The sequence below is a fragment of the Vipera ursinii genome, assembly GCF_947247035.1.
Source record: "Vipera ursinii genome assembly, chromosome: 6".
NCBI classification, from domain to species: Eukaryota; Metazoa; Chordata; class Lepidosauria; order Squamata; family Viperidae; genus Vipera; species Vipera ursinii.
In genome coordinates this window covers 66784170-66800288 of record NC_139515.1, presented here as the reverse complement: position 1 = coordinate 66800288, position 16119 = coordinate 66784170, and the positions used below count along the sequence as shown (strand labels likewise).

General features: G+C 39.2%; 1 protein-coding gene across 1 annotated transcript in view; it reads left to right on the top strand.

The window, feature by feature from the left end:
- The window catches only part of ABTB3 (ankyrin repeat and BTB domain containing 3), a 228730-nt gene that overhangs the window by 141730 nt on the left and 70881 nt on the right, over positions 1-16119 (top strand). Inside the window, exon 4 of the mRNA XM_083365622.1 lies at positions 14418-14622. Within this exon, the coding sequence (XP_083221748.1) occupies positions 14418-14622 (205 nt within the window). The remainder of the gene's footprint in view (positions 1-14417; positions 14623-16119) is intronic.

Here is a 16119-nt window from a genome sequence, read left to right as displayed (position 1 = left end):
TATAATGGCATTGAAAAAAGTGTCTTGCAGCTGATCCACATACTTACAACCATTGCAACATCCCCACAGTCAATATTTGCGTTCTTGCCATCTGGCATGAATTTACAACAGTTACATTTTGGGAGTCATATGATATAGCCATTTGCAACCTTCTCAGCCATCTTCCACCAAGCAAAGTCAATGGGGAAAGTTGGAATTACTTAATGATGGCCTGGTTCACTTAACAACTGCAATGATTTGTTAACCAGCCGTGGCTAAAAAGATTGTGAAATTGTAAAACCATCTTGGTAACAAGAGCAATTATGTGGGAGTGTATTTGTGTGTATAGTTCCACACATATTTATAAGCAGAAGCACAATGATGTACAGTTAAAACAGTTCATTTAGTGCAAAGTTACAATGACACTGAAAAAGTGACTTATGACCATTTTTCACACTTACAACCATTGCAGCAATCCCCATACTCATGTGATCAAATCCAGATGCTTGTCAACTGACTCATATTTATGACAGTTGTAATGTCCCAAGATCATGTGATCCCCTTTTGCGACCTTCTGATGAGCAAAGTCAATGGGGAAGCTGGATTCACTTAACAACCCAGTTACTAATTTAACAAGTGCAGTGATTCACTTAACAACTGTGGTAAGAAAGAGAACTGTGGTCGTAAGTCAAGGACTACCTGTATTTGTATTTGGCTAGCCCTTCACCCAGCAAAGTGCTGTTCTTTCTAACCGTCACTGACAGCCTTCTCTGGGCTCCCTCCAATACCAAGCGTCACTGACTGGCTGATTCCACATGTCTTCAAAGAGACAAATAAACTGTCATGTTTTATTGGAAGCTACTACTGTGCTCTGCAATGTTCAGCTCAGATGGATTGAGACCTGGGTGAGGCAGGAAACAAGCAATAGGATTTAAGAGTGCCCCTTAGCTTCATTTTACATCCTCTGGCTGTGTGACCAACTTGGTCTTGAAGGCATGAGGCCTCATGCCTTTGTTTACACAGTCCTATACCCCAGATAAGGGACGTGGTGGCTCAGTGGGTTAGGACACTGAGCTTGTCGATCAGAAGATCGGCAGTTTGGCGGGTCGAATCCCGAGTGACGCGTAGCAGAGTGAGCGCCTGTTACTCGTCCCAGCTTCTGCCAACCTAGCAGTTCGAAAGCACGTAAAAATGCAAGTAGAAAAATAGGGAACACTACGGTGGGAAGGTAACAGCGTTCCATGCGCCTCTGGCATCTAGTCATGCCGGCCACATGACCACAGAGATGTCCTCGGACAAGCGCTGGCTCTTCGGCTTTGAAACGGAGATGAGCACCGGCCCCTAGAGTTGGAAACGACTAGCACGCAAGTGCGGGGGAACCTTTACCTTTTATACCCCAGATGGTTCTGCCTGACAGACTAAGAGACTGGATTGGGCCTGTTTTGCTGCTTCTGGACCAGGATGGCTTGCCATCATTGATGGAATTATGGATTTTGAATTGTACTAGCAAATTCTATAGGAAAATGACAAAATATTTGTCTGTGAACTAAAGCTCAAGAGAAAGTGGGTCATGCAGCAAAACAACAATCCAAAAAACACAAATAGTGTAAACAAAGACTTATTAAAGCAGAAGAATGGCCAAGTCAGAGTGTTACCCTTATTCAATAGAAATTGTGAAAGGACCTGAAACAGGCTGTTTGTGCAAGAAAGTCCATCCCCATCCTGGAGCCATTTTTAGATCATGCTTATGCGGAAAGGGCTTATGCGAAAATTCAAAAGGGCTCACAAACTTTTAAGCACCATTGAACATACAAATATCCACATGAATGCCCATCCTGTAGGACAAATCTGGATGGACAGCTAACTTTAAAGCGATAGCAATAGGACTTAGACTTACATACCACTTCATAGTGCTTGCAGCACTCTCTGAACAGTTTACAAATGCCAGCATATTGCCCCCAACAATCTGGGTTCTCATTTTACTGACCTTAGAAAAATGGAAGGCTGAGTAAACCTTGAGCTGGTCAGGACTGAACACTTGGCAGTGAGCATGGTCAGCCTGCAATATTGCATTCTAACTACTTTGTCACCAGGGCAATGAGTAAATGAATAAAAACTGACATCAAGAACTGATGTGTGTTGAGGAGTAAAGGGATAACCACTAAAACTGTCTGCCTCCTGGTCCATACTCTTCTCTAGATATCGTCTTGGGATCTGCAGATTTTATTGGATACAGCAGCTTCTAATTTGGAGTATAGACTTCTTTTTTCACCTTATCTGCCAGCTAAGTGTCAGTTCTCTGCAGATTACAAATGCTCAGTATTTTGATGTGGGCCATTTTTTCCTAGATTTTCCTTATTTCAACTTAACTTTACATTTAATTGCAGCCGCACCCCCATTTTAGCTACTGTATTGCAAAGATTGACTTTTTTTGTGCTTAACCCTCTTGTGTTAGTGTTATCATTGGAAATAGTAATCAGAGTAACTGATATACATTAAAAAAAAGATACACAGCTATAATAATTTGCTTTCCCTACTTGGAAATTTTGTTCTGTAAATGCTTGATTGAGGACTTGCTGTTGCTAGGCAACCATAGTAGGAAATGGTCCCTTGTTGAGATTGCTTTGGTGTTAAAAGAAAAGCAAGACAAGATAGAAAGGGGAATAAAAAGACATATGATATGAATAACAAAAGAATAGGGGGCAGAACGCTTAGGGCCTCAGACAAAGCATTGTCAAGAGCCTAATGTTATAAAGATAAGAAAAAGAAATTTAACTCCTAAAAATGGTTACAATACTGATTTGTATCAGTTTCTGTTAACTTCTGTTTTCAAAATTGGTTTTTGTTTGAAAAGAGGAAGCATTGCATTTATCTGGCATGGGAACCAATTGAGCATCAATCATTGCTAAATCTATATAGAAAAATCACAAGGAAGTTTACAAGTTAATTGTTTTTATCAGTCATCAGTTTGCACAAGATCTAGCTGATTTTATGAAATGTACATATTGTTGGATTTCATCATAAGAATCTGATAAACTAACCCAGCTATGAAGTGGCACAGCTCTATTTTCAGTATAGATTCTTCAGTTTAGATAAAAATGCTAAATATTGTTTTCTTTAACTGTGATTTATTAACTGAATTCATTAAACATGTTAAACCATAAACATGTTTAATGAATGGTAATGACTAGATTTATACAGCATATGAAACCATTTTAATGATAATGACATTTGAAACCAACATATATTATGGTTTAGCATATGTGAAACCAAATCTGTAAGGTTAATTAGAAATTGTATATAGAAGTGTAGGGTTGTATGTAGAAGTTCTAGAGTTGTTCAAAAGGAGAGAAAATATCATCTCTTTCAGCGTTTTGGATGCTGTGCATAATTTTAAACAAACTCAACTCTTTTTTCTCAGTTTATAAACATGTAGAAAATCACTTGCTTATCTGAATCAGTTAATTAGTTAATTAAATTAATTAGTTGGTTTAATTAATTAGCACCACACATTCATTCCATACTCTCCCAAATCTAAGTTTCCAAAAGTACTAAATAAATATTTGATCTAGATTTTGCTCTTCTACATATATTTTTTAACCAATCTCACTATGAATATAGCAGATTGGTTAGAGGGTTTTGAAGAGTAATTAACTTTCATTCAATGATCCTGAAGCATTTATTTATGGTTGCATAGAAGCAAAATATAAAACAAATTAAAACTGTAAGAAACAATGTAGGCTGTAAACAATGACAATAACAAAATGTTTGTGGTATGGTACCCATAGTTACTTAGGGCTGAAACAATACTAATTAATTTGTTAGCAAAATGCACAAACCTTTGACTCATTGACATCTGTTCTTCTCTTCCCTGAACTCGTAACTGGAACCACTCAATCAGGTAGGAGTGAAACTACTACAACACAGAGTTTCTAACTCCCGACCTTTACAGACAGTCCATAATGATTCCATAGTCAATACAGTACTTAACATTGCTAAGAGGTTTAATTGGACTTAGAGGGATCATTCCCCAGTTCTATAGAAGATTATCCACCTGCTGACCAATAGCATTTCTGTCCCATTACAAGACTGGTTCTTGATTAAAAAGAATTTGGATCATACATCTTGGATGTATAGTCTTGGATCCATGGTATATGCTACCACTACTTCCCTAAAAAGAGAAATCAGACAAAAATGATCAAACATCATCAGGAAGGACCTCATGGCAAGGTACATTATGTCTTCCCTCAGAAAATATAGGCTATATCTCAAATTCACTCACTTGCTTCTCACCTAGTCACCTGAAGTAGCCAGGAGAGGCATGAGGCAAGTTTGAGACTTTATCTCACCATAGTGGATTCCCTCCAACTAGCGTCAAACCAAGAGTTCAACTGTGTGAAAAATTCATCCCTGATGCTTGTAGGATCATTGTCCTATCTTTCATTAAAAAGATTCAGGTTGCTCTGAACAGCATCACTGGGTGGTAACCTCTTGATGCAATAAGCAAGGAAAAGAACTGATAATTTGATGATGTTATCACCACTCTGTAGGCTCAAACATGAGCTCTTACTTGTAGCTTTGTTGTTGTTGTTAGTTGTGAAATTGTGTCCGACCCATCGCGACCCCATGGACAACGTTCCTCCAGGCCTTCCTGTCCTCTACCATCTTCTGGAGTCCATTTAGGCTCACACCTACTGCTTCAGTGACTCCATCCAGCCACCTCATTCTCTGTCATCCCTTCTTCTCTTGCCCTCAATCTTTCCCAGCATTAGGCTCTTCTCCAGTGAGTCCTTCCTTCTCATTAGGTGGCCAAAGTATTTGAGTTTTAGCTTCAGGATCTGGCCTTCTAAAGAGCAGTCAGGGTTGATCTCCTCTAGGACTGACCGGTTTGATCACCTTGCAGTCCAAGGGACTCGCAGGAGTCTTCTCCAGCACCATAGTTCAAAGGCTTTAATTCCTTGGCGCTCAGCCTTTCTTATGGTCCAACTTTCACAGCCATACATTGCAACTGGGAAGACCATAGCCTTGACTATACGCACTTTTGTTGGCAGGGTGATGTCTCTGCTTTTTAGTGTGCTGTCTAGATTTGCCATGGCTTTCCTCCCCAGGAGCAAGCGTCTTTTAATTTCTTGGCTGCAGTCCTCATCTGCGGTGATCTTGGAGCCCAGAAAAATAAAATCTGTCACTACCTCCATTTCTTCCCCATCTATTTGCCAGGAATTGAGAGGGCTGGATGCCATGATCTTGGTTTTCTTAATGTTTAGTTTCAACCCAACTTTTGCACTCTCCTTCTTCACTCGCAACAAGAGGCTCTTTAGTTCCTCTTCACTTTCTGCCATTAGAGTGGTATCATCTGCATATCTTAGGTTGTTGATATTTCTCCCAGCAATCTTAACTCCAACTTTTGATTCGTTTAGCCCTGCCTTTCTCATGATGGGCTCTGCATAGAAGTTAAACAGGCAGGGTGACAGTATACAGCCTTGCCGGACTCCTTTCCCAATTTTGAGCCAATCAGTGGTTCCGTGTCCTCACTGTTGCTTCTTGACCCGCATATAGGTTTCTCAAGAGACAAATAAGATGGCCTGGTACTCCCATCTCTTTAAGAACTTGCCACAGTTTGTTGTGATCCACACAATCAAATGCTTTAGCATAGTCAATGAAGCAGAAGTAGATGTTTTTCTGGAACTCCCTAGCTTTCTCATGATCCAGCATATGTTGGCAATTTGATCTCTAGTTCTTCTGCCTCTTTGAAATCCTGCCTGTACTTCTGGTAGTTCTCAATCCACATACTGCTGGAGTCTAGGATTTTAAGCATAACTTTACTAGCATGTGAAATGGTGCAATGGTGCGATAGTTTGAACATTCTTTGGCACTGCCTTTCTTTGGAATTGGAATGTAAACTGATCTTTTCCAATCCTGTGGCGACTGTTGAGTTTTCCAAATTTGCTGGCAAATTGAGAGTAACACTTTTACTGCATTGTCTTTTAAGATTTTGAATAGCTTAGCTGGAATACTGTCACCTCCACTAGCTTTGTTGTTGCTCAACTTTCCTAAGGCCCATTTCACTTCACATTCTAGGATGTCTGGCTCAAGGTCAGTGACCACCTCATCATGGTTATCTGGGATGTTATGCTCATTCTTGTATAGTTCTTCTGTGTAATTTTGCCACCCCTTCTTAATCTCTTCTGCCTTGTTAGGTCCCTGCCATTTTGGTCCTTTATCATGCCCATTTTTGCATGAAATGTTCCCTTCATCTCTCCAATTTTCTTGAAAAGATCTCTCGTCCTCCCTATTCTATTGTTTTCTTCTATTTCTTTGCACTGTTCATTTAAGAAGGCATTCTTATCTCTTCTAGCTATTCTCTGGAATTCTGCATTCAATTGGGCGTATCTTTCTTTTTCTCCCTTGCCTTTCGCTTCCCTCCTTTCCTCAGCTATTTGCAAAGCTTCGTCAGACAGCCATTTTGCTTTCTTGCATTTCTTTTTCTTTGGGATGGTTTTAGTTGCTACTTCTTGTACAATGTTGCGAACCTCTGTCCATAGTTCTTCAGCCACTCTGTCTATCAGATCTAATTCCTTAAATCTATTTGTCACCTCTACTGTATATTCATCAGGGATATGATTTAGTCCATACCTGAGTGGCCTAGTGCTTTTCCCTACTTTCTTCAGTTTAAGCCTAAATTTTGCAATGAGAAGCTCATGGTCTGAGCCACAGTCAGCTCCTGGTCTTGTTTTTACTGACTGTATAGAGCTTCTCCATCTTTGGCTGCAGAGCACATAGTCAATCTGATTTCTGTGTTGACCGTCTGGTGATGTCCATGTGTAGAGCCGTCTCTTGGGTTGTTGGAACAGAGTGTTTGCTATGACCATCGTATTCTCTTGACAAAATTCTATCAGCCTGTGCCCTGCTTCATTTTTTTTTTTTTTTTTTATTGAAAAGTTTTAAAAAATACAATTTTCCTTCAAGAAACCCCCCTTCCCCCTCCCTCCTCCCCTCCCCACCCCCCCCATCTCCCCCCCTCCCCCTCTCCCTCCTCCCTCCCCTGCCTCCCCCCCTCTACTTCCCCTCCTCCCCCCCTCCCCCCCTCCGACTTCCCAGAGCAAAATACAAGGTATATATCTAAAAAGCAATCATAAACAATCATATACTAACCATTATAAACTCTAAAATCCATCACTCTCTAGCTTATATAGAGTAAACCAATCCTTAACAATACTAAATATATATAAAAAACTAAAATAAAAGAAAACTAGCATCATTCCCATCTATGTTCTTCCACCTTTCCCTATTACCTAAACATATTCTCATTTACACATCACAAACACCTATCCCTATTAACCTCTCTAGCCAAAATAGACTATAATAGATAGTTCTTACACAAATTAACCCGCATTAACCCACAAAACTTTCTTCCTCTTCCTCTGTAATAAATTGTCCATTAATTCCAAATTAAAGATTCTGTTACCATACATATCATCCCAAAACTTTTAAAAACACAACTACCACTTGTCTATAAGTATATTGTGGAAGTTCCATAGATTTCTGCTGGTCTTATTTTTTTGTCTTTTTTGAGCGTTTTAAGGCAGCACGCGTCACCCTCTGTTCTCTAATATCATCCAAAAGAGTTGCAGCTTGAACTCCTCCTGTACCCTTCTCGTCTATCTGTCCATCTTCATCCTCTTGATGTTCTCCTTCTCCAGATCCCTCTGCAGCTTCCAGAAGTGTTGATGGGGTTACATTTAAAACATTGTTGTAAAAGTCATGCGCTTGTTTCACATTACCCAAACAGTACCTTTTGCCATCATACATGAAGCTCAACCCAGCTGGGATCTCCCATCTGAACCTTATATCTCTTTGCTTGAGCTCTTGCACAAGAAAAATAAAATCCTTCCTTCTCTTTAAAATCTTTGGAGGAATTTCTTTTAGAACCAAAACTTCTTGACCAGCAATCACAACTTTGGTATCATAGGCAGCTTGTATAACTTCATCTCTAACTTCCCTTTTTACAAAATAAACCACCACATCTCTAGGCAACTTTCTCTGTTTAGCAATCCACGAATTCACACGAAACACTTTGTCCATACCTTGTTTTATTTCAGATGCTGGATGATTCAATACCCCCTCAAAAGCCTCAGAAACCAGCTGCTTTAAATCTTCCTTAATATTCTCTTTTAGGCCTCTAATTCTCACAGCAAACTGCATCTGGTAAAATTGGGCCAGACTCTGTTCACAATCCATTTTGTCTTTTAAATCTTCAATTTCCAAAACTTTTGCTTCTAATATAGCATTCTTTTGAGTCAAGTCTTGCACTTGGTCATCCAGCACCTCCACACATTTAGCAACTTTATGCACTGAGGACAAAATGTCTGCTTTCATCTCTCTAAGTTTCTGTTCCATCCTTTCTTCCATTCTCTGCTCCAATTTCTCCAATTTCTCCTCCATCTGTGCAAATTTAGCACCCATTGACTCCAGAATTAACTGGGTATGTTTTTCAAGATCCTTCGAAGTCAATACATCAGGAGAATGCAATGCCTGCAGTAATGATTGTTGTTGCACCGGAGAATTTCCAGCACTCCGAAAAGTTCTAGGGGGAGGTTTAGCCGCCATCTTTTACTTACAATTGTGACGCACTTTCACTTTAAGTTTTAAGCAAAGTCCATCAAGCTTGAGAGTAAAATAAAATAATCTTCTTCATCTCTTCATCTTTCCCTCTTGTACTGCTCTGCCTGCTCTTTTCCTTTCATAGTCTCTCCTTCAAGCAGGGATGGTCGCAGACGCCTGGCTCTGCTCCATAAAATCCGGAGCAGAGACGCTAGTCAGCTGGGAGCAGCCCAGGCTACGGGGGAGTTCAATCCTTCAGCCGCCCAAGCTCCAAGCTCAGGCGGCCCCGGAGAACTCAACCCCCACCTGGGGGCTCACCCCCTCCTCTTCTCCCGAGGAGGGGGCTTCAAATTCGCCCGAACAGCTGATCGGCGCTGTTTCGGGCGAAAAATCACACAGCTGAGCTGCGGGCAGCCCGGGAAGGCTGTCTCCGGCGCCGCGGAGCCACCAGAAGTCCTGCCCTGCTTCATTTTGTACTCAAAGGCCAAACTTGCCTGTTATTCTGGTTATCTTTTGGCTTCCTACTTTAGCATTCCAATCCCCCATGATGATAAGGACATCATTTTTTGGTGTTAGTTCTATAAGGTGCTGTAGGGCTTCATAGAACCAGTCAATTTCATCCTCTTCAGCACCAGTGGTTGGGGCATAGACTTGGACTACTGTGATATTGAATGGTTTGCCTTGGATTCGAACTGAGATCATTCTGTCATTTTGGGTATTGTATCCCAGTATTGCTTTTCCTATTCTTTTATTGACTTTGAAGGCTACTCCATTTCTTCTGAGGGATTCTTGCCCTCAGTAGTATACCTGATGGTCATCTGAATTAAATTCACCCATTCCTGTCCATTTTAGCTCGCTGATTCCTAAGATGTCGATGTTTAGTCTTGTCATCTCTTATTTGACCATGTCCAGCTTTCCTTGATTCATGGATCTTACACTCCAGGTTCCTATGGAGAAAAACTCTTTACAGCATCGGACTTTCCTTTCACCACCAGATACATCCACAGCTGAGCGTCCTTTTGGCTTTGGCCCAGTAGCTTCATTCTTTCTGGTGCTACTAGTACTAGCCCTCTGATCTTCCCCAGTAGTATATTGGATGCCTTCCGACCTGAGGGGCTCATCTTCCAGCATCATATCTTTTTTCCTTTTGGTACTGTCCATGGGGTTTTCATGGCAAAGATACTGGAGTGGGTTGCCATTTCCTTCTCCAGTGGATCACGTTTTGTCAGAACTCTCTGCTATGACCTGTCCGTCTTGGGTGGCCCTGCACAGCATAGCTCATAGCTTCATTGAATTACTCAAGCCCCTTCGCCATGACAAGGCAGTAATCTATGAAAGGGTACCTGTAGCTATTCACTTCTAAACCTTATTTTTGCACTGTAGAAAAACTTCCCTCTGGTTCTTAGTAAGCTTAGGAGTCACTTAGGGTTGGCAAGTGGTATGAAGTTTCACGGGTGCAATATCATCCTGTGCTCTGCTTTTCCCCATATTCCATTAACCAGGCACAGGATGGAACTGTCTGGAGAAGGTTTTAGAAGCACCCTCTGGAAAGCCTCCTTACTCATTTGATGCTGGGGTGGATCATTTTAATAGGTTCACCCAGAGGAGCTTTGGAGCCTCTGCGATGTGCAATTTGATAAGGAAGGGGTAATGAAAGCAATTCATTGTGAAAAGGACAGTTGTTGATATCCTTAATTTTCAGATCACAATTTCTCTGCAATAGAGTAAGGAACAGGTTTAGTGGGTACCTTCCAATATAGGTTGTGGCTGCATTTGTAGTAAGCCCAAGGTCATTGTGGAATCCATGAACAGCACTAAATTATTTCCCCACAGTATGGAGGCTGAAGAAATGAAGACTAGTGGACTTGTGAACTTCAGTGCCAACTCAGAACTGAGTTCCAAAGGCTCAAGAAAGGCAACTGCTGGGCAGGCAATTGGTTGATATGCAGCCAATTCCATGACATGTCTGGTGCAGAGCTCATCATCATTACAAGGTCTTGCAAAATTCTCCTACTTGTCCTTGATTAGGTGACTGTTGCACTTAGAACCTGAAATATAAATTGGACATGTTTCTAATAGGGCAATATCCTTCTTTCTAACACATGCCAGATCTGCACACTTGCCTGTCACCATATCATATATGGATACAAGCCTATCATGCACAGACCTGTTGTTTACCAGAAGCAGGAAACCAAGGTATCCGAGAATTTAACCACCTGGACTTAGGTCCTGGTGGAAGAACCATTAACCCTAGGTTGCCCTGTATTTTTCTTAAAGTTTGATATAACTTTGCTAAAATACTATTGATTTTCAGGGAATTGTTATGCACTGAGGAACACATCCATTTGGAGTTAATTTTGCAGGTTGGCTGCATATAGGATCGACTTCCTGCTCATCAAGCCACTGAGAATTACAGACTTCTAAGAAGTATAGGATTCATTCTGAGCATAGTAATTTCCTACCAGTAGGAAAAGAAAAATGAATTCTTTAAAATGAAAGGTTTGAGTCACAAGATATAATGGAGTAAGCAGAACGTACAGTACACTGGAATCACAGCCTCTGTTTGTTTTTTCCATCCAGTGTTCCCTCACTTTTCATAGCCTTGCTACGTATTTCACTAGGAGCAAACAGTAGCAATCTGTCTATAAATTATCATGCTGTTCTGTAGCTACATATAGACTATTGTTCATTAGACTGACCTTCCCTATTCTGGCAGCTAGCAAGTTCAGGGTAGAATTTGACATTCTTGCTCAAATCCCTGTGAGCTGCAATACCAACCAATCCAGAGGGCATAGGAATGGGAAGATTTCTTTTGATTTGCATTAAAAAATCCCAGAGATATTTGAAAAATAAAATAGTTGAGTGGTTATAGTCCATGTTTGTTCTGGAGTGTGCTGTGACACACAGGAAAAAAAAGAAAAAACAAAACATGGAGATGTGGACCTGAACATTTTTTTTTTACCATTTATTAGGCTGATTAGAAGATACAGGCCTAAGATTCAAACCCAATATAGGATTGAGAATCAAATCCTTGATATTGTATGATAGCCAGTAGTACTTAAATTGTTGTCCCTCACAGCTCTTTCACTTGCAGTTATTTGTGTTAGCATTGCTATTATTCTAAATCCCATGCCACGTTGCATGGAATATAGTGCCTGTTAAAGATTTCAGGAATCTCCAGAAATCTCAGTTATGCAATCCTAATTTTCGACAGCAGATAGCAGACACAGAAACAAAGAGGAGACTCTCTTAAAATAAAGGGGGGAACTTGGCCACATGCTTTCTGTCACAAGCAAAGCAAATATTATGTGCTGCAATGAATTTCTTGCCAGGCGCAGCATGTTGGAATGTGTCTGGCTTCTTTTGCTAAAGAAAATCATCTGCCTCTGAAAATGTGTTTTATGAATAATACCATTATTTTCTATTTTAAAAACTGTGGTTTTTTTTTCAGTTGGCAAGACTATTTAGAACAGGGGTGGGGAACGATGATTCCTTTATGACCTGTGGACTTCGACTCCCAGAATTCCTGGCTCAGGAATTCTGGGAGTCAAAATCCACAGGTTGTAAATGGGGCCATCATTCCCCCATCCCTGATTTAGAATGTATGTTGTAGAGGAGTATGTTTATTTGGTAGATTTATCTGCATATTTGCTTAATGCCATATACTGTATGTATTCTCATTCTATATTTTATTTGCTATTTTATTCCATTCTTTCTCTTAAAAACAAACCAATTCCCCTAAGGTAATCATCTAACGTAAGAAGTAAGAAAATGGTCGAGAACTGTGAGCATAACAGTAAAAAAAGACCCAGTTGGCAATAAATAACAAATTTGATCAGTACATCAACTTTAAGATCCCCCCAATAAAGCATAACCCAATATAGAGCAGCATAAAGGTTTTTCTGCCTCAAAGGCCTCTCAAAAAAGAACCGTGACTTGGCCAGGAGTGGAAAAGAACATTAACAATGACTAGACATAGTTATTTGTTGAAGGCATTATCCATGGTATTGATCACAACTGAAAAGATCTCATTTCTTTTACTTCACGCTGGAGAGGAACAGAGATCAAGGCAGTGAGGTATTTATAACGCAGAGGAGATGACATACAGGTTAACCTAAAATAGCTATCTATCTAGATCTAAGGAGATTTGGATTTCAAGGCAAAAACAACATTTTCAATTGGATCCAAAAACTAACTGATAACAGATTGATTAAGAATAATGCTATTTAATTAATCCTAGAATAATATATTTTAAGTCGTTCTTGGCAATAGATAGGTGAAGGTATTTAGAACCAAAGGAAGTTCTATTTAGGGGTAACTATGTCTCCATTTTAAAAATATCATTGAATTATATTTAGCATCATAGATAATCAAATCATAATTATCATTATAAATAATCTATGTGCATTAAAGCAATTTCTCATCTTTCAATGCAAGCTAGAGAATACTAGAAATTAAAATCCAATTTTTTCTAAGAGCCCTAATTTAAGATGGCTATTGTAAAGCATAATTCTGCAGCAATAAATGATATGTTATCTAGATATAATCTATTCCACAGTTTCCCAGAATGTCCTAGTCCAAACCTTTCAGGTTTACATAGCCAGAAGAACATCAAGTTGGTAAAAGTTTGGGTTAATCCATTGTAGAGAAAAGGATTGTTTCCTAAGTGGAAAACAAAGACAAAAGGTACAAGTCTTTTTTGAGTTGGGGCACCCTTAGTGACTATCTCAACACAATTGTACAGGTTTTTCCAGCAACAGTGTAGAGGTTTTCTGCCACTGTCATTGCTTTCTTCTATTGAAATATTGTTGTTATTTAGATTTATTATAGTCACCACTCCAAAAGACTCTGAGTAATTTGCAACATATTTGAATGTACAATTAAATGAACTAAAAATATAACACCAAAATATAATAATCTGAACAAGAAAACTGAAAATGTAAAGAAAACACACAGCAGAGTGTCCACTAACACCCTAACCTCAACCTCTCTTAAGATTTGACATTGCCTGGGTACAGAATTGGGTTTTCTGGAACCCCAGGAGACTGGCCACCACGTATGTCTCATCTCTGGGAGATACAAGATTGTAAGTTCAAATAAATTCAGCCAATTCCATTACCTGCTGAGATGCTTCTGGAGTACCTTTCCATGTTCTGAATGATGCAATCAAGGGCCTGGGGCAGAACAACAAATGTCTTTTATATTTGTGGTGGAGTGAGGGATATCCTACTGTTGTTTTGAAAGACCTTGAAAACTTGTCTCTTTACCCAGGACTTTGGCAAGGCTGAGTTATGCCCCCTTGCATTATGTGTTTTTGTTTATTGTTTCTATCCAGTTCTTGTCACATTTTCTATCTCTTTATTTTCTTATTTTTGCCTCTTAGTGTATTATTTTATTGTTTGTTTATTTATTTTACTTTTGAGCCACCCAGACTTGTTGGGAATTGGTGGCATATAAATTGAAACAATGATCTTGAACACCGTTGGCATTGGAAAAATCATCAGTCAATTTGCATAAGGCAACTTTACTTAGAACAATTACATCCTGCCATAATAACTTTCATACCACAAACAAAAATTACTTATCTTAGGTCCTTGAGGAGGACTCAACAGGTGGACAATAATGCTAAATCCAATCTAGACATCTGGCTGACTATGTGACCAACCACGATAATAGGATAGTGTTTCTGCTTCTTAATAAATCTCAAGCTGTAACTTTCATGCAGTTCATGCACTCTCTGCTTTTATATATGTCATGATTAGTGATTACCAAGAAGGAAGGCTCTACTTGAAGTAGAATAAGAAAAGCCACTTAGTGACTTGTTTTCTCCTTTTCAGGTGACCTGGTGTCTCGGGCAATGCACCACCTCCAGCCACTCAGTGCAAAGCAACATGGCAACACGACACCCTTGCATCACCGGCAGGGGTCACTGTACTGGGAACCGGAGGCCTTGTACACCCTGTGTTATTTTATGCACTGCCCACAAATGGAATGGGAGAACCCCAATGTGGAGCCTTCCAAAGTCACATTACAGACAGAAAGGTAATGTTTATATTGAATGGATCCACAATTTCTTAATTACTGTATTTACCCAACACACTTGTCTTAAGGTTATTTTAAAAAAGATTAATTAAATAATATACTCTTAGTAACTCTACCACAATCCTTTCATTTTAAGGATACATCATCATTTAGAAAGAAAATCTAGTCTTTTAAGTAAATATAGTAGTTACCAAATGCTGCTAAGTACTGTAGGTTTCTTGACTCCAAGTTATTTTGGTTGGAGTTGCTTCTTCTTGCTGGAATACACTTTGTTTGCCATAAAGTTCTCTGTGGCTGATACAGAATATATCAAAAATGACACCAAGTGGCTACACAGGCTGCTGATTGGTTCCAGATGTCTCTATTGGAGTGATCTTTTCTATATATATTTGGTTACTTGGCTGAGTCTCTGTAGTGGAAAGGAAACATATTAGTTCTGTTTGCAAAAGGTTTGGTCTTAAATGTATATTTTTTACAAATTTAATAGACTTCTGCATCTGTAATTTGAGAATGGCACCTGAATAAGAGTCATCATCAAAAGAATAAGTGTCACGAGAGCAGCAGATAGCTAATAAAGTCTGTTGAAACACAGAAGTGACATTGAACAAGTTCATCATTCATACTTTTTTCTGATTATATCTCTAGATTCAAATCTATGATGCCCGTAGCCAAATTTGTTCATTCAGCAGAACTGTTCCAAATATATGTTTTCTGCTGGGATTTCTTTTTTCTCACTTAAAAGAATCTATTATTGTGCCTTTAAAGGATCTATTGAAAACCATCCAGTGAAACTTTCCTAATTACTCAGTAATTTTGCCTCTTTATTTCTTAGTATGTTTTTTTCTATTTTAACATGTGAGAATATCAAAATGATGGCCTCCTTCTTGGAGTTCTCTACAATGCCTTGATGTAACTTCTTCCTGGGTTGTATATGGGACCATCAAATTGATGGATTCCCACTTGCTTGCTTTAAACCAGCTAGAATTGGTTTGTTGCTCACCCTTGCAGTTTTGTGAATCCATGACACTAGGCACTCTTTTTGTTTCTTCTTTTCATTGATGTATAGTTGTATTCCAGAAATTAAATTACTTCCTCTTCTTCTTTGCTGCCTCCTGCTACCCCCAAAACAAAAGATAAGTAGTTAGACCTCAGTAAACATACTGTAGTAATACATAGTATTGAATAGTACCTTTTATGAAAAGTGGTCATCCCAACAATCTCAGAATAATACTCCAGATAAGAAAAGTTAATACTAACATAGTACATTGAACATCAGTATACCGTTACTATCTACTACTGTATATATTTAGTGATAGTAAAGTATACTAAGTAATGTAGAGGACACAGGAATGGTGTGAAAAAATTAACATTTAATCTACACATATTTTATTTTCAAATTGCCTCCTCTATTTTTATATCAATTTTATTTCCCACCCACCCACCCCCCAAAAAAATTCTGGCCAGGTAAGTTAAAAAGAATGACAGACAGCAACCTTA